This window comes from Gymnodraco acuticeps, unplaced genomic scaffold (genome assembly GCF_902827175.1).
Source record: "Gymnodraco acuticeps unplaced genomic scaffold, fGymAcu1.1, whole genome shotgun sequence".
NCBI lineage: Eukaryota > Metazoa > Chordata > Actinopteri > Perciformes > Bathydraconidae > Gymnodraco > Gymnodraco acuticeps.
In genome coordinates, this window is record NW_022990047.1 from 788,861 (window position 1) to 814,522 (window position 25,662).

Sequence of the window (25,662 nt, forward strand, 5' to 3'; positions counted from 1 at the left end):
GCTATGGAAATGAGATCGATTAAGTATTCTCTCGCTCTCTTTCTCTGTCGCTGCTATTCTTTCTTGCCCACTCTCTCTCTCAATCCCTTATGTCCTTCTCCTGCAAAACCCTGCTCACATTACCCTCTACCATCCATCTTTCTCACCCTCTAATTCTCTGTCTCTCTGCAGTGGTGAGATAAGATGCTTCTCCCTCTGAGCTGTGGTGAGGTGTGAGAGAAGAGGGGCTCTCCTCTCTGCCTTTAACTACCTCCAGCACTGCAGGCCAATGAGAGCAGCCACACATAACAAATGTATATCTCTGCATATTAGTGGAGGGCATTTTCCCCTGTGTGTACGTGTGTGCATGGCCGTATCAATGTGCATGTGCAGCATGTTTCCTGGGATTGCTGTTTAATGAACTCTAGATTGGATGTCAGACAAATTCCCTCTGGCAACAATCAGCCCCGCTCTCTCAAACATGGCCAGGACCCCTGGCTCTGGGAATGGGCCGAAGTAGTTTCACACTCCAATATATCATAAATCTCAGCCTTGGCCGTGAGTCCGACACCAAACAGCAGTAACCAATGGCGTTAACATTTTGTTGAAAGCTCTTGGAGCAGGGACAAACCTCTCTCAGGTCTCGGACGTTTAGTATGTGTGTGAGTTTTTTAAATATAACGGCCCAACACTGCTAGAGTAATTGCTGGATTAACCCATCTACTGTACAGCCGCTTACCTTAAGACTCCACCAGGAACCAGGTTTTTTAATATTTAATGATGATAATGTGACTAATTGATTTAGAGAGTAATTAACACTTTTCTTGGCTTACTACTGTAATCTCACAGATACATACACATAGATCTGCCAATATTGATTCAGCCAACTGCTCTCTTGCCTCAGTAAACAACTTAATCTGGCAGCTGAAATAAAAAATTGCATTCAAAGAAGAAAGTGTTGATTATGACAAAAAATAAAATGAATTTCACTGCAAAACCAATTTCTACAACAACGAAGGATAGATGCTGGCGAGTGAAATCTTCGCCCAAACCTGTAAGTGTCCAGTCTGTGTTGTTTTCCATCAGACCACCCACAGTATTGAGAGTGATGGTTAACAGGCACACATCTTGTCTAACTCCCCCCTGAGTCGATGCTATTGGTCTGCGTAGAGAGGAAGTCTCAGTGCGGCGTATGAGAGTCGGCAGCAGTTCGCTCTCTAGTGGCATTGATTTAGCTGTAATGCTGTGACAGGGTTGCACATTGACTTATGGGTCCCTCTGTTACCAGCCAGACTCCTGGGCACACACGGTGAATAACGATGAAAATGACTTCAGTCTTTTTCTGTCGCTTCCCCACCTCCTGTCTCGTTCTCTCTGTTGTGCTCTCCCACGGTGTGGCCATCCTGCTTTTGTTAATTTGGTCACCTGGGTTAGTGGACCAGGTAAGTATTCTAACAGGTTTTCCCTGGATGAAATTCCACTATTGAAATCCAATATCCAAAGCAAATAAACAAACTATACAAATGGTGTCTGGCTACGTTAATGGCAGAGTATTGGAATGGCCACAATGGCGAGGGTTGAAGCGTGAAGTTGGGAGTGGCTCTGAAAGAAAGAAGTGAACCTCTAATGCTCCGTTTCTTACCGTGATGTAGTTTAATTGTGTATCATTGCAATTAATTCCTTTGTTTTCCCGTGAAGTAACAATTTGTCAGTATCGGCTAATTACCTCTGCCCATTGGACGTCTGCATGTTGCAGTGTAATTGCCGCTCTCAGTAGAAACACAAACAGCCAGAGAAAATTACACACCGTTTTTTACATTTGTCAGCTATGTGGCTCTTGGATATTTGCTCAGTGCAAAGGCTGTCGTAAATACTGTACTGTAAAGTTTGCAGCAAGAATTAAGTACTGCACAATATACAACTCAAAACAGTGAAAGGGAATTGGAACCACAAGGCATTACAACAACAGAAAATTACAACATCCGCGTGATGGGAAAACTCACAAGGGATTCATTTTGGGGTCCAGCTGAGGTGACAGGGACAGCAGTGAGGATGAGGAGAGGGGAAAGAGAGAAGGGGGATGGGGAGACAGGGAGGGTGGGGATGGGTGTCAGGGCAGTGTGCCGTATAGTGCAGTCAGTGTGCACCGCACTGTGCAGTATTGTCCTGTGATTGTAATGGTTATCACCCCCTATATCCCATCCACCCATTCTCTCCTTTTATGTATGGCTATGTGCCGGTTTAATGGTGGCTGGGAAGAAATGGGGGCAGGGACGAGGTGTGTTTGGCGGGTTTGGTGTGTGTGCATTTGGGATTCGCTGACAGGTTAACATTCACTGTCAGCAGTAATGTGTGATGGGGATATATGGGGCTGTATGTCACTGTGGCCTACCAGACACATTCTCATACAACCTGGTGGGGGGGAAAAACCTTGCTCCATCCTAAAACAATATTTCTACCCTGGCAAAAATACTGTTCTGCCTTAATACATGATCTTTCCCATAAATACATAAAGAGCAAAGCTAAAGTAGCAATATATATTCATCCAACATTTGAAAAAAAGAAAATAACCAAAAGAGGAAATGTATTAAATCTAGCATTGTTCGGCAAAATATGAAAAAAGGGCATCCTGGGAATTGAGGGTTAAAGGTGCTGGGGGGTTATTTATAAGGCTACGTTTAGGAGTCTAACTTGGGTCTATCACTGCTCTGAGGTCAGGGGTCAGCTGAATAACGAGATTTGAGCTCTTCCCAATTCCCTCCTTATAGAGACCTCTGTGGCACTTATCCAATTTTAACGTCATCAATAAGGAGAGAGTTAGGGGTTAATATAGTGTGTGTCTTTGCGTGTGTGTGTGTGTGTGTGTGTGTGTGTGTGTGTGTGTGTGTGTGTGTGTTGAGATACAATCATATGGTCTGATGGTGATGTTGCGTGTGAAGTGGTACATTGTATGATGTGAAGTGGACCATGGAATGTTCTCCTGTGGGAAATCTCCTGTTTAAATATGCTTTACAAATGAAATACATGACTAGAAATCCTCTTCACGGGAGTTCATTTTGATTAGATGTTTAATTATCTCAATGATTATAAATATTGTATTATCCCATTTCATATTCTCCGATCCTGAACAGTGTTTCCGTTAATAAAGATTCCTTCATTCATTGTTCAAACTTTGTGATCATGCTGTTCAATTAAAATCGAAATGGCAACTACCCATGAAAAAAATGGTTTATAAAATAATATTGTTTTTTTTTCACAGGACACATTTCGGTACCACTTTACAATAAAACTACCCTTATAAAGGGTTTACGAATAGTTTGTAATTCATTTATTAATTAGGTTGTGAACACTTTATAAATCATTAATACGCTTTTATAAGACATGAAATAAACAGGGCAACTGTGACCGGTTGCTTGCCAAATAGTGAGCTCACATGTATCTGTACTGCTAAGTCTTATGTTGGCTACCTAGCTTACTTCGTCTTCTTCATCAGCCAGCATCCTTGGTATCTGTTGTTCACTGAGTTGATTCTCGCTAAGTAGCCAATATAAGGCTTAGTCATCTTGCCAAATAGAGAGCCTATGTTCATGTATGAAAACTATGTTAGAGCTGGTTTATAGATGGTTCTTAATGATTAATAAAGTGTTTACAACCTAATTATAAACCCTTTATGAATCCTTTATAATGGTAGTCTTATTGTAAAGTGGTACCTCTATTTCTACATTGATCATCTTGACACTGCCTTAGCACACACTCATAGGTCCACAGTGGCCGTGCCACCTGCAGGTTGAATGTTATTGATCTGGTCCACACGATGTCACGCTGAGATGTCTGAGTCGTCCAGGCCGATCAATGCTTTTATGCGACAGCCGATTCCAGTCCATCTGCTTTTTTATCGCTGCAATGGTTATGTGATGGCGTTACAGTCGCCATGCGTTTCCAGCTTGTCAGCACCGATCAATCAGCCGATTATTGACCACCAGCTGTGGGCATTCAATTTTATGTTAACACACATGACACCAAGTCATCACCAGTCCCATTTTTGTGTCTTTTTGCAAAAAAGAAGCAGATGTTATCCGAGGACTGAATGTAAATTGGTTAATTTAAAATCTGAAGGTCATCATTGTTACAGAGAGACCTTACAATAGTGGTTATGTGGAACAAGCCAGAGAAAGGTTGGGTCATACTGTGCTTAAAGCAGGACTGGTTGACCAAATATCTCAATATTAATGATATGGTATGGTTGACTTTTAAATCTTGGATCAAATATTTGCAAAAATGCAGCCTTTACCAGGGAAACACTAATGCCATATGACGATACCCATGATCTATAACGATATGTAGTCTCATATCTCAATATTGTATGTGAAGTGTTGCCCAACCCTTGCTTATAATCTGATTAGGGATCCTGAACAGCAATGTATGTTGTGGTTCATTTGGTCAATGCTTTTTTTGTCTTATATGGGTCAATACAGAGAAACGAGGCTAAAAATAATTGAGAGAGGAAGGCAGAGAGAGTTCTTCCCTTGGTGTCAGGCAGTCCAGTGAGGCTCGCTGCAGGCAGGGGGCTGTCACCTGCACCCCCCCGCGTCTTCCCCCTCCATCATTAGATCCAACAGGAATGCACCCATTTTATTTATTTCAGTTTTAATGGTCTCACTGCTTCTCCATGCTCCCAACTTGGCTGACATTGTTGCTATGGCAACGGCAAGATGCAGCCTAGAGCAGAGGTGATGATTTGTCAGTGGTATTTTTACCATTAAAAAAAAAAAAAGTGAAAAACATTAACACATACTTAACATCAATGCCCGGCACACACACACAAACACACACACACACACACACACACACACACACACAAACACACACCACACACACACACACACACACACACACACACACACACACTTGAAACAAGACGTGATGGACAAGAATAACTAGGCGTCAAACAGCTGATGTATCAATCGACAATATGCCAGATGACCTGTTACATGTTTTGACTCTAGGTATTGGTGCAGCGTGGGCATGTGTGTAAGGGGGAGAGAGAGAGAGAGAGAGAGAGAGAGAGAGAGAGAGAGAGAGAGAGAGAGGAGAAGAGATAGAAGAGAGAGGAGATAGAGAGATAGAGAGAATAAAGGAGATAGATCGAGAGAGAGAGAGAGAGAGAGAGACTCATGCCTTGTGTATTAAGAGAATAGAGGGTGATCAGGTTGCTAGGAGATTAAGAGTCACTATTGTCTGGAAGGACAATAGAAGCCCCAAGAGTGCCCTCTCCTCTCTTTCTCTGCCTCTCTTTCTGGTCTCTTTCACACACAGTAAATGTACATTTTGCCTGACCCCCGGCTCGGGGCTTGGGCGGGAACAAGGAGTTGACAGTGAGAAGGAGGACGGAAAAATAAGCATTACGGGAAGCTGGGAGAGTGAGGAGGGACAGACGAGAGAGAGAAGGAGAGGAGAGGGAGAGGAGTGGAGAGAGAGCACTAGCAGGAGAGCTGTAGCTTGAAAAAAAGGACCTGCAATCATTTGCCACATTGAAGGGAACAAATGTAGCTGGAGGCAGTGAGGGAGAGTGAGAGAGGAGGGGACAGACAGGGAGAGAGGGAGTAACGAGAAGCCAAGGAGGGAGAGACCTTCCATGGACATTGCACATTCACACCACACAGCTTCATAGGGCGACATCACACACCAACTGACAGGTCGGCGAAAGGAGGGAACGCACCAGGACTTTGGCAGTGCCGTGTCACCTCCTGCTCATCACTGTGTGTGCCTGTGTGGGTGTCACTGACACACACACACACACACACACACACACACACACACACACACACACACACACACACACACACACACACACACAGGCTCTCTCTCTGTGTGCCTGTCAGTGCGCCGGGCTCTCTGGCTGGGGAGGGAGCCGCGTTGTTAGAGGAGATGTTCGCTCTGAGGATGAGACAGCGTTTCTAACAGGATCTATTTGCGGACTGGGATAATACACTGACACAGCTGAGGGGACCAGAGCCCACCAGAACCAACACAATCAGCCATGGAGGGACTGCTGTCTCCAATGAGGACGAGGGTAGGTTACCAAGGGGATTACAGAGCATCCCAACTACTGTTTCCTCCACAGGAATCCATCACCAGAGTGGCATATAGGGAGACAGCGTGACTGAAATGAATCAGTCCCTGCCGCCGTGCTGATACTAAAACTGGAGCTGAGAAGTTTCCGAGCTGCTGGCGTTGCTAGGGGCGATCGGCAGAATGAAGGGAAGCAGTGTGAGACACATGAGATCCCAGCTAGTATGTGAAGATATTTAATTATTGCAGAACAGCTAAAAAGCAGTTTGATTTTGCAAAATGTGTGTGTCTGTGTGTGTCCGTGCACAGATTAACAAGGGGTTGCTCTGAAAGAATGACTCAGTGTTTCAGAATGGTGCCTATCTCCCTTCAGTACAAACCACTGTCCTTTTGATTTAGGATAGGGAGGAACTGGGCTCAGTTTGTACAGTGAATTGGGTAAATCCTGAAAGTGGCGATTCACTATTGTTCTTGTTATACATGCCCTTCTGTGTTCGACATTTGCGGCTGTGTCTAACATGGGAGCTTTTAGGTCGGTGTCTCACTGTGCGAGCATCTGTCTGACAGTGAATGTCTGTGTCTGTGCCATACAGAAAAGGCTAATGAAGGAAGAATTGTGTGTGTGTGTGTGTGTCTGTCTGTCTGTCTGTCTGTCTGTCTGTCTGTCTGTCTGTCTGTCCTGTCTGTCTGTCTGTCTGTCTGTGTGTGTGTGTGTGTGTGTGTGTGTGTGTTGTGTGTGTTGTGTGGTGTGTGTGTGTGTGTGTGTGTGTGTGTGTGCCTGTGTGTGTGTGTGTGTGGTGTGTGTGTGTGTGTTGTGTGTGTGTGTGTGTGTGTGTGTGTGTGTGTGTGTGTGTGTGTTACTGTCATAACACACTTGGTTATTTTCTGTATCCCTGTGACTGCATGTGACTTTCAGAACAACTGTGTGGACAGTAATGGACCCTGAGAGGTGTCTCCCCCCCACATTGATTTGAGATAAAAACCTGTTTGTTCCAGCTGGTATTTTACGTGTGAGATAATAAAGTGAGAGTAAATGTGTGTGATTTGTGAGAGAGGGAGGAGCACTGTGACATTGAAGCTGTGATAAAGTTATGAATATTTATAAAGGCATGATTGCATTTTTGGAAGGAGAGGAAGGTGATTTTATTTTACCTTTTCCTACAGCTACCACTATGGGTAGTCCAGATCCACTGTGAATGATAGCCACTCTGAATCAGCTTTCCTCCCTTCATTTATATTCTTTGGCTATTCCTTATCCTCCACTCTAATGTCTGCCTCACCTTCTGCCTGTTCATCCCCAAGAGAACAGAGATGATTGAGCAACCTGACTCTTATTCATTCAACCGTCCCTTCCCCCCCTTATTTTATCACTACAGACCTTAACAACCAAAAATAAAACCTTGATGCATCCTCCACCAGCTATGGGCACATTCCCATATATTTGTATAGATGTTTGGAGCATATCCTTAAGTATAGGGTTATCTCAAATCCATGTATTGAAGCCTGGAGGAGTGAGTGCTGAAAGGGTAAAGTCACCATATGACCTGATGGTGTTGTCACACACGAGTACCCACACCTCTCCTCCCTCCTTTACAACTTGCCCTTCTTCTCCTCATTGCTTTGGCGCTCTTTTCCCTTGTGAAAGATGAGCCACATTTCCTTTTGCATCAAAGCCAAGAGTGTGTTTGTCTCTTTCTCGCTTCTCCGTCCTGTTTGTCCGCCCACCTGTCCCTCTGTCTGTCGGTCTGTCGACCCCTCGCCACGTCTTTGGCAGTTAACACGGGCACCGTAATTGGTATTTGCAGATCGGCCCATGATCTAATCCAAAGAGGAGTGTTAGCGGCCTGTTTGGAGATAGACTTGGCTTCAAAGCCTGTTATATCTATGTGTCTGCCACCCAGGCCAGATTTGCCCAAGAGCTGTGGGAATCACTTCTAATGACTAAATGACTTTTGCATGTATCTTCATCAGCCACATTGAGCTTCACACGCCCCTCAGTTGATGTGTGGATGTCAGTTTTGGCATCACTTAGTAGATTCATGTGAATGCATCACAGGATAATGAACCAGTGCAGGAGTTTATCAAAGTTTACACTGCATAATCTACCTTCAATGTGCCTTTTCTCATCCTCAGGTGGTAAAGGAGAAATCGAGTTAAAGAAATGTAATCGATCTGCAGACATTTTTCATCCTATCTTTCAGTTTACTTAAAAAGCAGCAACAATTTGAAGTAAAGAGCAGTATCAATGTAGAAACACGGCGATAAGACGGGGTGTTTCTCAGTGGAGCAATGTAACCGCAGCCACCTAGAACAACAGCGATCTTCGGTACATCTGAGAAAAAATTGCTTCAAAGTTTATTCCATACAAAAGTGGTGGCAAGACAAAAAATGGAATAAAAAAATATGTTCTTTCTTGTCTTTGAAGGACAGTAGGCTATGCTTCTAAATCTTGCTTCAAGGATACACAAAAGGTGACCTCAGCCCCAAGATAACAGACAGGGAATAGCAATAGCCTGTAAAAGCTGCACTACTCCTAATCCGTTGCTCACTAAAATGGGACATTTTGTGCTGAGATGGCTGTGTGGGCTATCTCGAGCACTACAAGAGTTGTATCTCCTCTTTAAGCTGCCTTTCTCCTACCTCACTCCAGCACGTTTTCTATATTTCCCTTGCTCTCTGTACCACTCGCAGTGTTATTCCTTAGGATGACAGTAATGGGCAGTGAAGCAGGAACATGAAATAAAATAGGAATCAGTGAGCTGTGTGTCTGTGTTGCCTTTCTGTAGTTACAAACAACGGAAAAGCAAGTCAGCACAATACACTGAGGATGCAGAGTATAGTCAGCACAGCAATCCTAAGGGAATCTGAAAGAAGTTCCCAATTTGTTATCTTCAGCTTCCATGAACTTCGTACTCTCATTATCGTATAGTCTCTCTTTATGTCAGTCTTTTTGATGGGATGTTATAGTTTGTTAGTCAGTACATTAGCAATTCACATTTCTGCACAAGATTTCCACATCTCTTCTCAAATCTTTTCACACTTTCCACTTCTTATCTTTCTGAGGCAAAGATGAGAGAAAGTACAGATTCAGAAAGGCATATATAAACCCAAAGACACTCTCACATATCTGAAAGTGGAAGATCAAGTTTCCTGTTGGTATCCCCAGTATGTAACATATGCATATAGGTCAGTAGAACAAGGAGCTCTAGCTTCATTGAAATATTCCTCTGGAGGACCTGTGTGTGCATGTGTGTGGTACATCTACACACATCAGTTAGTGTATGTGTGTCTCTACTCCTCTCGCTTGTTAGTGGATCAATAGGAAGTAGTTATCAAGAGATTAACCCTGTCAATGCTCCATCAGTCTAATCAGAGAGACTCCTCTGCTCTCGCACTTCTCTCGTTTGAAGCACACTGTCGCTGCCTCTCTCGTTTCTATTCTCTGTTCTCGTCAGGTCAAAAGTGTGAACATGCATGTGTGTGTCCAGCTGCCCATGACAGATGGAGCCATTACTGAAATGGCCAAGGGCTTGGACATACATGAACACTCTTTCCACAAACACGTATTTATTTCATTAACGAATGGTTGTTTCACACACATGAACACACACACACACACACACGAACACACACACACACACACACACACACACACACACACACACACACACACACACACACACACACAACCTACAGTATCACATGCAAACCCTAACAAACTCTTGACATCGGTCAGAGAAGTTTCCTCCCCCCCCCTGTAAATCCCCATGCCCTGAGTACCACATGTTTCTTTTTCCCTTCCTGTGCCCCTCTTCGCTCTCTCTTTCCCCCTCCATCCATACACCTGGTTCATTAGCGGGCAGGCGGCTGTCAGGATGGTTAAGGTCAGGGTGGCATGGAGAGGACGAAGCAGCCAAAAGGCGAGTGACCAGACCTGCATCCCTGAAGCCAGCCGCCTCGCTGCTCGGATGAAAATAATTAGGGGAGAAAGGCAGTACTGGTTGGGTTTTGATTTGCTGCAGAAGGTGGGGCTGCCTTTGGCAAACCAACTCTGACACACACACACACACACACACACACACACACACACACACACACACACACACACACACACACACACACACACACACACACACATATATTCGCTACACAGCAGGTTGGCTGGCAACATTTAAAGGCCAAAGTAAGCAGCAAATGGGGGATGTCTGGTGTCTGGAACCACTTGAGGCACAGGCAAACACACACACACACACACACACACACACACACACACACACACACACACACACACCGTCTCCCAGCTGTCATTTCAGCCTACCAATATCACAGTAAGGGACAGTGCAACAAAGTATTTTATGTTGCAAATGTCCTCATTATGAAAGAAAACGTACATTTTCAGATATAATGTCCTATGATATTATGTAAAATATAATAGAGGCACATTCATTATTGGGTCCATTTTTAAATTAGGTTAAGTTGCTAAAGCAGCACTCATGTGGCTAAAATGCTGTAATAATATAAAGCAAATGATCTTTAAAAGATGATTAGCTTCTGACCCTTTCCATACAGTGTGCTTAAAGAGTACAAGGAACATGTTAATCCGAACATAATACTCACATCTCTGTTGGGACAAAAATCTATGCAGTCGTGACACAGAGGGAGGCAGATAAAGAGAGGCTTTACTACAGAACACAGGATCAGTGGGATGCCATGTAGAAAGAGAGATCCTCCTACAATAACGTTTGAAGCTTTTCCTCTCTTTCCCCTATTGGAGATGTGGCTCTGCTGCTTGTCCGCGATACACCTTCACTGATTGTGTGTGTGTGTGTGTGTGCGCCTGTGATCCTGTCCTGCTGTGTCAAGCATGTCAAATGTACTCTTGTCCCCCTAAAGAGGCCCGAATGATGAGATCAATCAGAGCGCAATTGAGCAACCAGAGAAGCAAACAAGTGATGCACTTAATGTTAGTTGTTGTCATGGAAACACGGGGTGCAGATTTTCCACTTCGTTGGCCGCTAGCAGTCTACAGGCATTTTTCAAAATGATTTCCAAGAGAGGCAATTGAAAGATAGGAGGGGAAATTAGCCAAGTGTCCAAAAAGATAGTTAGAAGACACAGCAATATCGTAATGAGGAAATCACTGTTACACCATGCTTCAATTAAATGTTTGTGTGTTAAAAAGAACATGCACTTTAGATTAAAGAGCCTATAGCAGTCCTATTATGTATATTGACTCTATCTGTGTAATTGCATAGAATGGATAGTCCCAAGAGAGAGCTTCCCCTGCTTTTAGCCTTCGGAGAATCAGAATAACAATTACACTTTCCTATATTGGAATTAAATTACACACACACACACACACACACACACACACACACACACACACACACACACACACACACACACACACACACACACACACACACACACACACAAACTTTGATGAACGAGCAGAGGATTGGTAGTGTCACCCCTGCGACAAAGGGTGACCCAGCATTGAACAGGTATCATACATCACCCTATCATTAGATCTACATAGCGCAGAACATTTTATGCATATACAGGTACATCCACGCACACAGGAAACAGGGGTTTATTTTCCCCCTCACCCTATTATTCTTTTATCTCATCCAGTCGCATACACTTAAGCATTTCCTTCACTCTTTATTGAGCCATTTTCACCTCAACCCCACCAGAGAGCCACCGTTTCTAGCTTGCTTTTCCTCTCTTTCAAGCCACCCGACCTCCATCTGTAGACCTTGTCCCATGGGCTCTGAACTGTGACCTCTTTACATGAGCAGAGAGGAAGCTGGCAGCAGTCTCTAGCAGCACTACTGAAATACGATTGGCTGACCAAGAACTGGAGTAGTGTCAACACTGTCCTGAGGGGAGAGAGCAAGGTGTGTTGTAGTAGAAAACAAAGAGGAAAGAGATGATGGAGGCAAAATAACAGCATGTACTGTGGAATCTAATTTCCAAAGGTGCTAAGTACATCCATCAAACAAAAAACACGCCATAAAACAACTCAGCATTTAATAATCGCAGATGTTCTTCAGCAGCAACTCCGCTCGTCCAACCCCGGACCTTTTCACATGCACTAAGGGGTACTGGCTCTATTACAAATACAAATTCAGCCTAGAGCGCTAGGTAGAGTAGCCCCCCCCCCCCCCCCCCCACAGAGACTCTGGTTCAATCCCTGGCTGTGGTGTTTCTGGCTACTGCGCCTTAGAGCCAAATTGGCAAAATAGCAATAAGGAAGCCATAAAAGATCATTTTTTGTAACTAGCATTAATAACTGCCTTTTATTGGCTGGGGCACCCATTTAGGGTTCATGAGGCAACTTGTGATTTCACATGTATTAGAGGTCATCACCCTCCCCAGCCCAACAGAGGGAGTTGTTAGCAACAAAAAACACAGAAAAAAAGCTGCTAGTATTTGTTTCAAAAAGGCACTTTCTCAGTCGCAATAAAAAGCAGCATTTAGGTTTAGTCCTTGTCTGTTCAGTTGTTCAATAGTAAAGGATAAAGTGATTACAGTGGACGATTTTGTGACAGACCAATGTGTTTCAGATTTTACCGTTCTTATTCTTCATATTTCCTGTTTGTCTTGTTCAGTAGAATGGCCTCATTTTCATACTTGAGTCATTTCAGTTTAGGGTTCACAGATCATGCAACATTTTACATTTGTGCTTTTTATGCTCTAGCACGCTACAGTATAATTCATGATTTACATACACGACTGCTCAAGGAGACACAGACAATGCACACACCCTAGCAGTCATACTGATGCACACACAAAAAAGTGCATACCCACGAACACATGTATGGACACAGGTCAATTTGCATGCTCTATAACATCTCCATGCACAGCTCGAGACATATGGACCCATATGATGCCACCTGTGAGCCTTATTGATGTATTTCTGTCAGCAGCAAGGCTGAGGATGGCAGGTCGAGAGCTGCTGGCAGAATGGATGGATGGATAGTTGGATGAATACTCTGATATAATGAGAGACAGTGATGGTTGAAGGTGCCAGGATGATTGGACGTGGAGGGGGGAGGTGATTCTTTAGAGCCGATTTTCAGCACTTGATTTTCTGAAGCAGCAGTCCATGACACTAATGGCAGTTTACCAATCCTATCTGGCTTTAGTGATCCTATTGGTGCTTCTTAGAGAGAAAATCCGCAGTGAGACATGCATTTCATAAATATGACTTTTAGACCCATATAGGGGACTGCTTGCAGAGAGTGGCTGTATTTGGATCCCCATATTGGGAGACATTTAGCTAAGCATACTTAAAATGGTGTTGGAAATCAAACCACGTGTTCATTCCAATCTCACCCTACCCACCAAGGTGTAGTAGTACTTTGTGTTTTCAATGACCCTTCCTGTCAGATAGTGTCCCTCTCATCATCAATCTGTTTCTGTAGTTACAAACACACTGCAGTAGTTGCCAGGTTTCCTATTACCCTCTTTCTCCCATGTGAGGACAGCTGCCATTACGCTGAATTAAACCCAAATATGAAATCAAGGTTGCCAGATTGATGCTCATCTGTCCTCTCAGGAATACTTACTTCATCCTAAGTGTCTTGCTGACCCTCGATGCTCTCATTACTGCTTGTTAGAACAATTAAGTGTGAAGTGTGTCAGATTTATACCTCACCCCTGTGTGTGTGTGTGTGTGTGTGTGTGTGTGTGTGTGTGTGTGTGTGTGTGTGTGTGTGTGTGTGTGTGTGTGTGTGTGTGTGTGTGTGTGTGGGTGTGTGTGTGCGTGTGTGTGAATGTGTGTGTGAATGTGTTTGTTTTATTGTGAACAGATCTGAGCATCTGCCATTGTGGTTAAGGCCATTAATACACGTCCAGAGGTGTTTGTATGTGGATGTGTCTGGCTATTCCACCAACAGCTGTTGTTTTTTGCTCTATACTTTGATTGTAGATGCACTGTTGCAAGTTGTGTGACATTCACGTTTTTAAATATACATGTGTATTTATCAGACAATTTGGACCTCTCTTCGTGTGGGAAATGACTGGATCCTAGGCCTTTTATGATGGAGTTACACATTACCACATTAACAACACTACTTAAAACACACACCAATAAAAGCTGCAACAACGGCATTTAGTAAATACTGATACAAAAATAAATCTACATCAATAGCATCAGTCATGTTGAGTTTCTAGGAATGGGAATATTTGTATCGCTGATATTTAAATCAACTCTCACATGTATAGGTCTTGAAATAGTTTCCAGCGACAAACGATTTCCCGGATGTTTTAAGCTACATGTTGGCACTCGTGCATGGCTCAAACAAATAACTAATTGTCCATAAATATATAGTAGATCATTATGAGGACCGCCCCTTTAATTCAGTGCACTATGAATCTCACATACAAGGTTGTCCTACAAGCCTTAAAGTGGGTGCAGTTGGGTAATTGCAATGAATACAAGCAGTTGTGAAATAATAGTGCTACAGAAAAACACCTCTATAAATCATAATGTAGTCTTTGTTAAGACAATATTTTCCCACAGGCACTGATCCAATTCCGTGGTATGTTTCAACGTGTGTTGTTTCTCTATGTGAGCTGTTATCTGGTTATCAATGTTCAAATTGTCTGATTTTGCAATATGCCACATAACGAGACTGTTTGTAGATCATTGCACATTTAACCAGATATTACTTTGCTTCATTAGAAGTCTTGGCCTCTTAGAGGTCTTGTGAAGGTGTTTGAATGTATTTTAAGTTGCTTCTCATGTGCTGTTTTTGTTATTTTAGCCACCTCTCTACCAATGTTTACTGGACTCTGTTGCTGCATTTCGTCCTACGACCACCAGAGTGCACTGTGTGATGGGATTACCCTTGCCGAGCACAAGTCTTCCCTGTATCATTAGCCTAAAAACTTGGAGGTCCAGTTGAGTTTCATTCACTGAAGTAGAGAAGGCCCTCTACGCCCAATGTTTGTAGTGCTGTCTGTACTTCTTCCTCTAGCTGTTGTGAAGAATCCCTCCACAACAATAAGTCTTGATAAGGTCAGGGGGAATACACGTTTCGCAATTATGCCACATCAAGGTGGAACGCTCTTCCCACAACTGTAAAGGAAAGTAAAACTATACTTACCTTCAAAACCTCTCTTAAAGAGCACCTTCGGGGGAGAGCATTGCAAAACTGGCCCCGGTAATGGTACAAATCTCAACCTGTCGTTCAATGGACAGCTTCCCCCCCCCCATCTATGTATTTACCTGTATATATATCTGTAGACTTGGTATGTCTTAAATGTCCGGTTAGGATGTATTAGAACTAAATCTAAAATGAAAATTGTAAACAAGCAATCTGTATGTAAAAAAACCACCTGTATGTAAATTGTAAATAAGCCATCTGTATGTCAAATATGTCTTATATGTCTTAAATGACATGATGAATTGGAAATGGGGGACCCTGATGTAAACAAGACGAAAGTCTTTCTCTGGTCTGCATCCCCTTAACAATTGTATGTTTTGAGCTGTACTGTACTGTACCCAATATACAAGCTGTTAATAAACTTTTCAATCAATCAATCAATCAATCAGTCAGCACTGGTGAAGGGAAAACTCCTGATATTGCTTAAGACTCGCTGTTGTCAGAGGCTACTGGCCTCCTCCTCGTTGTGTCCTGTCTGATGTATGGAGCCAATAAGCAGAGACCTTCATCTCTAATGAGCAGTGGTCTGCTGTTTTGCTCCTGTGTGTGTGTGCTGGCCGTTTGGCCCCAATAAACACAGATTTTTATTGGACAACGCCAGTACAGCTTTTTTGGGGACACAAGGGCTTGTGGAGGGGACCAGGTGGGGAAGGAGGAGAGAGAGTGTGTGTGTGTGTGTGTGTGTGTGTGTGTGTGTATGTGTGTGTGTGTGTGTGTGTGTGTGTGTGTGTGTGTGTGTGTGTGTGTGTGTGTGTGTGTTAGTGAGGGGACCAGGGAATGGTTATGTGTATAATTAATGACCTCATCCTGCTTCACCTGCTGTCCGAGAGGGGGACAATGAGCGGGCAAAAAGACAAAGAGGAGGGAACGCAAGTGAAATCAAGAGAGAGAAAATGACAAGGAGGAATAAGGGGAGGACAGCCAGGGACAAAGAGATTGAAGGAGGGAAGCATATGTTAACGGCAGCTTTTAATTAATAATGAGTTTTGTCAGTGACCGAGTGGCCGTCGCATATACCCCTGCTGTCTACTGGAGGGGCTATTACACAGGATTTACCCCCCAATAAATCCTCCCCCTCTTCTCACACTCCTTCATTTTTCATGCGCCAATAAGACATCAGCTCTTTCCTGCTTCCCGTTTCTCTCGTAGCTTCAGCTGCTCTTCTGTTCCCATGGCGATGATGCGAGCTGAATGTAAATAGGTGGTAAATACCGAGGGACAAGACCTTGGCTTGGAGAGAAACCTGGGACTGATCAAGCCCTGCCTGTCACTGCACATCTTTTTTCTGTCTGCTGCAGAGGTGAGGAGGTGTATCAAGGACAAAGGCAAGAGAAGGGTGGGAGGTGGCTGTCTAGCAGGGGGCTCGGGTGGAGGCTCTAGCCCCAGGTGGTCAGTCTGCCCCCCTCTTTCATCCCACTCCCTCTCTGGTTCCTTCTACCAGGCCTAAATGTTTGCCCTGCCTGCATATTAGGAGCTGACCATCAACGCCCCTTAAAGGTCACCTATTATGCAAAATCCACTTTTAATGTATTTTGTACATCAACATCTCTGTGTAAAGAGATCCTGAAAGTTTCAGTAAAAAAGATTCACTCACTTTTTGTCCTGATCCATTTATATAGAAAAAGGTTGATGATATTCGCTCTTCTTTTTCTGACTCACCTTTACTCCCCACTGGGTCACCAGACCCTCCTTTCACCCACACACTGACCTCCTTTTCCCCTCTCTCTCCAAGTGAGGTTCTTACCCTCATTACCTCTGCCCGCCCTACCACCTGTCCTCTGGACCCTATCCCTTCAAACCTCCTTCAGACTATCGCTCCTGATATTCTACCGTTTCTCACCCATTTCATCAACACTTCTCTAACTTCTGGTCACTTTCCAAACAGTCTCAAGGAGGCAAGAGTAAACCCTCTCCTAAAGAAACCCACTCTCAACCCGTCTGATGTTATAAACTACAGGCCTGTCTCTCTCCTCCCTGTTCCTGTCTAAAACACTTGAACGCGCTGTCTTTAAACAACTCTCCTGTTACCTCCATCAGAACAACCTTCTGGATCCGCACCAGTCTGGTTTCAAGGCAGGTCACTCCACAGAAACTGTCCTCTTTGCTGTCACTGAGGAACTGCACACTGCTAAAGTAGCCTCCCTCTCCTCTGTCATCATCCTTTTGGACCTGTCTGCTGCATTCGACACAGTGAATCATCAGATCCTCCTTCGCACTCTCCAAGAACTTGGAGTTTCAGGCTCTGCACTTTCCCTCATCACCTCATACCTCAAAGACCGCACCTACAGGGTTACTTGGAGAGGGTCGGAGTCCGACCCTTGTCAATTAACTACAGGGGTGATCCTCCTCCTCCTCTTCACGTTAACAAAGGCAATCTGCCTGAGTCATTTGACCAGCGTCAGGCATTGGTTTGCATGGCAGCAGTGCACCTGACAGGAGTGTGGGGCCCATCTGCACAGGAACAAGCAGTTTAGTCCCTTGCAGCAGGAGGTGGAGCTGACACAGTCTGGCTTGGGTTACTGCACTCCTGGGAGAAGGCTTGCATGTGTGCTATGGGTTATAGAAGGAGTAGGTCATGTTGGCTCATTAGAAGAACAAGGAAATGCATGAATGTGTGTTTGTATAGAACGGTGTGCACAGGTGCATCCTCATTTGTTTGTGTGCATACTTTGTTAGTTTGTGGTGTGCATGCCTGGGGGATCATTATGATTCATTTTGTAAAGAAGGAGAGTTGTGTGGTTCCGAGGGGCCGAGAGGTTTACGAGGGTTATAAGCACAGCTGCATCCTGCGTGTAGATAAATGAGTCTTACGCAAAGGTCTGAGGAATGACAACTCTTTGGCTGGAGTGTGAGGAGTGCAGGAACACTTAGATTAGTGTGAGCGTTGAAACTGAATCACACAACACTTTTGAAAAACTTTTGACATTCACTCTCAAATATAAGGATGTGCTGTTTCTTTCTACAATTGTTTATTGTAGAATATATTGGATTAATGGATTGTCATATTATGGATTGGTAAGAATCAAATGGTTTACCAACAATACAAATAATCCAACTTTGTAGGACATAGAAAAGCAGCTCTGGGGCCTACATTTTTGTAAATGATGCACATCTTAATTTGTGCAAACAACCATCCATATCTGTAGTCATAAACCAACATACTGGACAGGGGACCGGTCACAAGTTCTCTGTCCACATCATAAAAGCAGACTAACACACATATACACACACATTAAAATTGTGTTAACCCATGTTGCCCCTTTTCCCAGTATCCCAGTGTTGTCCCCTGGGACTACGATCATGTATAACCCATTTCCCCACATGATCTGGCCTGTTAAGATTAAATATGTAGCCGTATCATCAAACATTTAACGCTCACGCTGCTACAAATCAGATTCCTAATCGTGTGTGGACTTTGGGGATGGGGACTCACGTGCATGTCTTGATCCTAAGTTGATATGAGTGTGCTGTTTGCACGCTAGAGTAATTCATAAAAGTCATGCAGACTTGCTGGCAGACAGGCATGCCTGCTTACCAGAGTGTTAATTGTAAAATTAGTGTCAGGGAAACAATGTTTTCGTATCTACTTAACGTTGTTGGTGGTACGCGTGCCTCTGTTTCTGTGCAGGACTTAGGCTGGGAAGCCTCCTCCGCACTGGGAAAAGTGGGCTAAGTTTACTGGGGCAGAAAATGCTGGAGCGTGACTCAATCCAGCGCCTTCATACAACCAGCCTTTAAAATATGCCTCTGTCGCATTCTGTCTGCTCAGTGCCTTTCAGACATACACTCACTGTGGTGAAAGCTTGTATGTAGGACAGGGAAGACAGAGGTAAAGGCTGTGAGCAAGTTAGAAAAGGTGAAAGGTGTGTGTTTGTTTTATGAATACCTTTTGATCCCCCTGCATATCAGATACTCTGTTCTACTCAAATATTTCAAAGAACATTTGCTCTGCTTACCCCCTAATCCCACCAGGAGCGTCTGCGCTGCGTTGCGCTGCGTTGCGTTGCGCTGCGTTGCGTTGCGCTGCGTTGCGCTGCGGCTGGGCGTTTTTAGCGATCGCGGCCACTCTAGTCAATGGGTGCTATTCCACCAGACCCGCTGTGCCGCGCTGCGCCACGGCTCGACGCGTCCCAGAAGCTCCTCGCCGCAAGGAATTTCTAAAATAAAGGATGAATCCTATTTTTGACGCGTCGCAGCGCGGCGCAGGCAGGAAGTGGAACGTTCATCCAACAACTGCGAGGCTGCACACACGACGCTCCGCTTCCGCAACGTTTTGAAATGCGCCTGGTGGGTTATGACGCAGGAGGAGGTCGCAGCGCGGCGCAGCCGCAGCGCAGACGCTTCCGGTGGGATCAGGGGGTTATGGCCCCTACACACGGCGGCGTGCGTTACCGCTTGGCGGTGGGCGTGTCTGAAGCTTGGGGATTTTTTACGAACAACGCGACCAACAACCAATCACATGAATGTCCCGCCCCGGACATACAAAGCAAAGCATTCATGCTACATCCATGCTGGCTAAATATACTGGCTATGCTTGCTAGCTGTCCATTCAAACGAAGTACACTGGATATAAACTCCCCAAACAGGCGAAAACCTACCAGTTTCACCCACTGTCTCTGCCACCTCCCCCCATGCCTGGCTCCTCCGGTTTGTATCCCTGTATGTAAAGAGGGACTGGTCATATAGTAGCGCCACGATAATTTTCTCCTCCATTTTTTGACATATGGGAAATAACTGCGGTCTGGCTCTCCCAACACACACGCGGTTTGATTGGCAAGCGCTTGTGCTGTCAGATTTGCATACGCAGGATTTGATTGGCTGACGCCTCCGGTCGAGGCGGCAAAAGTAGAACATTGCTCTACTTTTGCAGCGAGCACCGCGAGAGAAGCTACGCTTTGCTCCCACAATGCAGTTCGGCGAATCGTGACCTCACCCCATTCAAAGTGAATGGGCACAAGCGTTGAAGCAGCAACGCACGCCGCCGTGTGTAGGGGCCGTTAGTGTCAGTAAGAATGGGCTTTCTAAACCCCAAGTTGACTTTCACTGCAGCAGGAATGTAAGATAGTGGAGTGCACCTGCTTCTCCCCTCACAGACACCCACAGACAGGCCTGCACCAAGGGAGAGACACACACATAGAGAGCCATCCACTGTAATGTGGAATGACAGATTTGGGGTGCGGAGTGACACAGCAAAATTCAGATGACTAACTGCAAGTGCTGCAGAGGATGACTGAGCAAAATCCCTTTATCTGCACTTGCTGTCCTTTGTCGCTCAAGGCTGACAAAGAATACAACAATTTAGACAAAAAACAACACCACTGACAGAACAAAGATAAAAAATACAGAACTACAAAAACAGACTTACATGATACATTTAGATTAGATAATTGGTTAAGAATTATTGCATTCACAGTGGTGGGGATATAACATTGCAACATAAGGAGATTCAACTCACAGTATGACATACATTGAGTCAATACAACTATTTAAAACTATTTGGCCTGACAATCGAGCAGATGAAGGTGTGTTGCATTCACTGCAGACTTTAACACCTTGTTGTTTGTGTATAAGACTGGCAGTAAACCCTTTAGACAGTTAGCTGCAAACAGGTGCTTAAGAGGCTTTATCAACATGTCTGGAATAGATACTATTTTTGAGTGTGTGTGTGTGTGTGTGTGTGCAAACTGCAAACCACTTGGAAGATTGCCCAGAGTTTGATTACAACATATGCCTATTTCCCAAGCCAGGTGAACATCACAATCTATGGCGCTCACACGGACACACTCTCTGCTCTGTTGCTCAAAATTAGTATTGAAGACCAAAACTGTCCTCGGAGCTTTTAGCATCAGTCAGAATCAGAGAGGCGTGTTAAGGCTGATTTTGTGATGCTCTGTGTTAGCTGCTGCTTTAGCCAACACTCTGGTGCTCTCGCCTCTTACTGGATTACTGAGACATTCAACTTCCATGAGGAAACCAGTGATAAAGACAATTGGAATAACACCTCTGATTTAAACTGCTTCAACGCGATTCAGCTTGAGGTACTGTAACATGTAGTAAAGTAATGATGACCATTTCATTATGCTTTTATATGCGTATAAATCTATTTAATAGTTATTATTTCTTTATTTGTGCTTGTTGATGTTCATGAGGCAGCTTTCACAGAGGATCCTTGTAATTTCCATCTTCATATTCACATAACTCTTTGCAGAAGCAGTATCTTGACTGTTAAAACTTCCCTTTTTTGTAAATCTCACTGTAATGTGTTTGTGTTTGTGCATTTGTAAGCACCCGTGATCCTTTTATGTGTATGATGGAACATAATGTGTTGTTTGATTCGGTGTATTATGCAGAGAGGTGAGATGATATTCAGCTTGCTCTGTTATGACTGTTGTAAACATTGCATCAACGATTTATTCCACTACCTTCACTTGCCACATACACACACACACACACACACACATACTGGATTACACACAGAAATCTGGGTTTTAACCCTAGCCGTGCCAAGGAGGCACACTGGGACACGCTGTCCTGTGCCGCCTCTCTGTTGGGGGCTAAGCTCCTCTAATGACGAATATCAGTCACGATAGGCTACCTGCCGCTCTCGACGCTCTTCCCTGCATTCAGACTCCACGTGCCACCTGCTTCACAAGTCTTAGTGGCCATATTATGTCCATCTCCTCCATGCAGGAGGGTATTTATAATGCATGAGCGGCATGCAGATGAGAATTAGAGGGATATTTCTGAGTTATTAATGGTGGGGTGATACATATTCACAGCGGGCAGCATTAGGAGCAACTTCAGGAAGACAGGGAGGCCTCCTGAGGGCAACAAAGGACTGATGGATATGTGCACTCTAATTTAACAGTGTGTGTGCGTGTGTGTGTGTGTGTGTGTGTGTGTGTGTGTGTGTGTGTGTGTGTGTGTGTGTGTGTGTGTGTGTGTGTGTGTGTGTGTGTGTGTGTGTGTGTGTGTGTGTGTGTGTGTGTGTGTGTGTGTGTGTGTGTGTGTGTGTGTGTGTGTGTGTGTGTGTGTGTGTGTGTGTGTGTGTGTAGAGTTGATGTGAGGACTGATGAGTGCTGATCCAGCCGGGCTCACACCCAAGACAGGTCAGAGGGCAAAGGTCATTGGCACTCTGAGTCTGTAGAAAGAAGAGGGCAGGAGAGAGACAGGGGTGAGATAGAGACGGATGTGTCTGAGAGATAGAGCGAAGTGAAGCGAGAAGAGACCAATTGGAAAAAGGTGAATTGGTTACACACAACCACCGTCTCTTGCCATTCCTCTAATGTGTCTGACGATATCAGCATCAGCCCTTTTATCATTGCATGGTCAGGTTTCCTGGAGTAACTTGCATTACGCCGAGTAACATTGTTACTTTGGTGCACAACATTAGACTTGGGTAATATGACATGATTTTTGGTATTTTTTGGATAATGATCCTCACTGTATCTGTGTAAAGAGAACATATGTTGGGAATGTCTTTGCGTCATTCAGTCTCTACCTTGTCTCTTGCTTCTCTCTGCTTGACTCTTTTCCACATATTTCACACATTTCCATATTGATACTTTATTCTGGCAGGCATGTATATTACTGGCTCTGTTTGGCGACCAAGTTTGGGATTTTTTAAAGTTTTTATCAGTCAGTCTAATACAACCATAGCAATCGATAAAATAGTTGCATCAGAATACCGCTGGGGAGCGAATATAGAAATCCGCTCTGTCAGATGATTTATATATTCTGCTGCGCATAGCGATTGACTCACTCAGCCCCTCCTAGCATGGGTATTGCAACATATGCATCGTGACTCTATTGATATAATTTATATCTATGTGTGTCTGTCTTTTTAAACTTGTTCTGAATAGAATCATCTCATAAATAACGAAATAATGTTAGAAGGGACATTTCTATTTCCCCCAACCCTTATGTAAATGTAATTTATGTGACTCTCCTTGCAGCTTGTTACTGTTTTTAGTCATATCCTGTTTTTTGGTGAATTCCAGCTAAACTCACTCCCCCCAACCCCCCCGCTGTCTGACTCAGTCTCTCTGTTTCTTGCTCTCTGTGAATCTGGTTAACACACAGAAAGAATGGAGGGTACATTCCAGCAGCATTTGCCAGAAAAACAAAAACAGCTCCTCTCTCCATGGAGCGACCCACCAACATCCTCGGTCCCCATTCTTCCCTCATTTTCTTCTACTTGCCTTTCTCCCTCACTGAGTGATTTCCTCTCTGCCTCGCTCCCTTATCTTTCCCTCCCACCCTCTCCTTCCCTATCAACCCTCTACCCCACATGCCCTGTCCTCTGCAACCCTCACCCAATCCCCCCTCCCCTCCCCGTCACTGTTACATAAGCTTCCAGTCATAGATCGGGGCCATATCGCAGTTGTCTATTGGAGCCTCAGCATCCAGGGCCAGCTCTTAATGAGACCCCTACAAAGGCCCATTGATGAGAAACCCAGTGTGAGAGAGGATGACCCCAGCCAAGAGCACCCAGAACTGGGCATAGACTGCCCCAGGCTCCCCCTCCACACAAAGACGTCCACTGTGGACAGAGACCTGAAAGGGCACGGAGAAAAACAGGGAGAGAGAGAGAAAGTGGAAAAAGAGGGAGGAGATGTACTGTTCAAAAAACTTAGAGAATGTGAGATAGACAGATATTTAAAAAAAAAAAATGAAACAGATGTAGGACTTCATCACATAGGAGTCGATATTCTGACCATTAGCTTATGCTTCTTTCTCCTCTCCGTGCATCTCTACAACAGTGAGACCCACCCTCTGCCAGGGGGTTGTCAGTGTCTTTATCTCACCCATGGATCATAACTGAGATCTGAGGAAGGGACTACAAGGCTGCAGTCTGTCACAAATCCTCATCACCCGCTAAAGGTTTCTCAAAGGAACGACGGAAGCTCTTTGAGGGGTCTCCCCACTCTTTTTGGAAGCGTTTGGAGCACTAACCGGAATCCAGGCGGTTTTCTGAGCCAAGTCTAGTGGAGATAGACGTGTTTGTTTATCAGATTTGGACTACAACTGGTCACTTGGGAAGCTCTCCGATGGAGAATGAGAAGGGACTGTGGACAAATTAGGCTGGATTGTTAAAAGCTGTCATGGTGCAATCATCTGGAGAATTGAGATGTTACATGACTGACATGACCTAACTAGCTCATTTAAGTCATCTGTCAGTATCTTTTGATTACACGTACAAGAGAAAGGGCTGTAAAGCTGGAGCCTTGATCCTGATTGAGTCTTTCAGTGTGGCGAAGACCTTTCTGTGGGGGAGCTGAACGATGACTCTTTCAACACGACTCGAGGACTTGGAGGTGACCCTGGAGCACATGCTTATGGATGTCTTTGTAAGTTTTTTTTACTGGATTTAGTTTTGATTTTAGTTGTCTTATCTGTCACAAACTTAATTTAACTGAATATTTCTTGAGTCACAATTCCTCTCTCTTCTCTCTGTGTTCATTTGGGTGACCTCTCTGCTGCATAATAGCAGGTGGAGACCAGAGGCCAACATATGCTCTTGTCTCTTCCCAGATGCTCGCCCATTAATTGGCAAAAACATGCTGATTTAACATCAAACTTTGCACCGAGATTTAGTTAATAAACTGAATGACGACAGTTGACTCTATGGCCAATACTTGAGTCAACACAGGGTTAGCCCAGTGAAGACTTTGGGAATGTTAACTCAGCATGTGAGGAGCTTTCACCCAACCAACTCCAAAGTATACTGGGCTTATTTATGCTCTCTGCGGTCTACAGCTCTCATATTTATCCTAATGTAGCCATACATCTTTTGATTAGGAAGGGTTGAAATATCCAAGTTAGGCAAGTGAAGATGGAGAATAAGGAAATGGGGAATGAAAGAGGAATGAGAACGGTAAGGAAAGTCTGATGGATGTGATCGTCAGGTTTCTATAGCCCATGACGCTTGGTGAGAGGTAGATTACTCAGGCACACAAATGTTACAATACATTCAGGCAGTGGGAATGAAAACTGCTGTACACCGCATCCCTCACGTTGAAATACACAAACGTGCACTCGCACACATTCAGATACAACCACAGTCAACCTCTTCAGACACACATTGTAAATACGCCGTCAGAATCCCTGGTTGCTTTGATCTGCCTGCTGCTGTAATGAGTTTGGTCGTTAAGCTGCTGTTTCCCTTTAACATTGTTTACAGGCAAAGGCATCTGCTCGAGGAAACAGTAATCTGTACTTTCCTGATATATACTGTGTTTCCAATATCAGCACTAGCTCCACTGCTGCAGGGCATCGATGTCACTGACATATGCAGATATATATGTTTCTTGATTCCATCGACCTATTTTGGAGATTTGTTCATTTTCATATTGCCAATAGATGATTTATGACGGAAGCAATAAAGATTAGTATTTATGGCTAGAACATGATTTAGATTATGCATGCACTGCGT

General features: G+C 44.3%; 1 protein-coding gene across 3 annotated transcripts in view; it reads left to right on the forward strand.

The window, feature by feature from the left end:
• frmd4a (FERM domain containing 4A) overlaps window positions 1–25,662 on the forward strand; it is a 122,353-nt gene that overhangs the window by 29,792 nt on the left and 66,899 nt on the right. Inside the window, exon 1 of one of the 3 annotated variants that reach the window (XM_034215593.1) lies at window positions 5,483–6,052. The exons of 1 other annotated variant lie outside the window; for it this stretch is intronic. In XM_034215593.1, coding sequence (XP_034071484.1) covers window positions 6,020–6,052 — 33 coding nt within the window. In that variant the 5' untranslated portion in view covers window positions 5,483–6,019. Of the gene's footprint in view, window positions 1–5,482; window positions 6,053–23,800; window positions 24,578–25,662 lie in introns of those variants that run through there. One more of the 3 variants, XM_034215591.1, reaches the window with a different exon arrangement.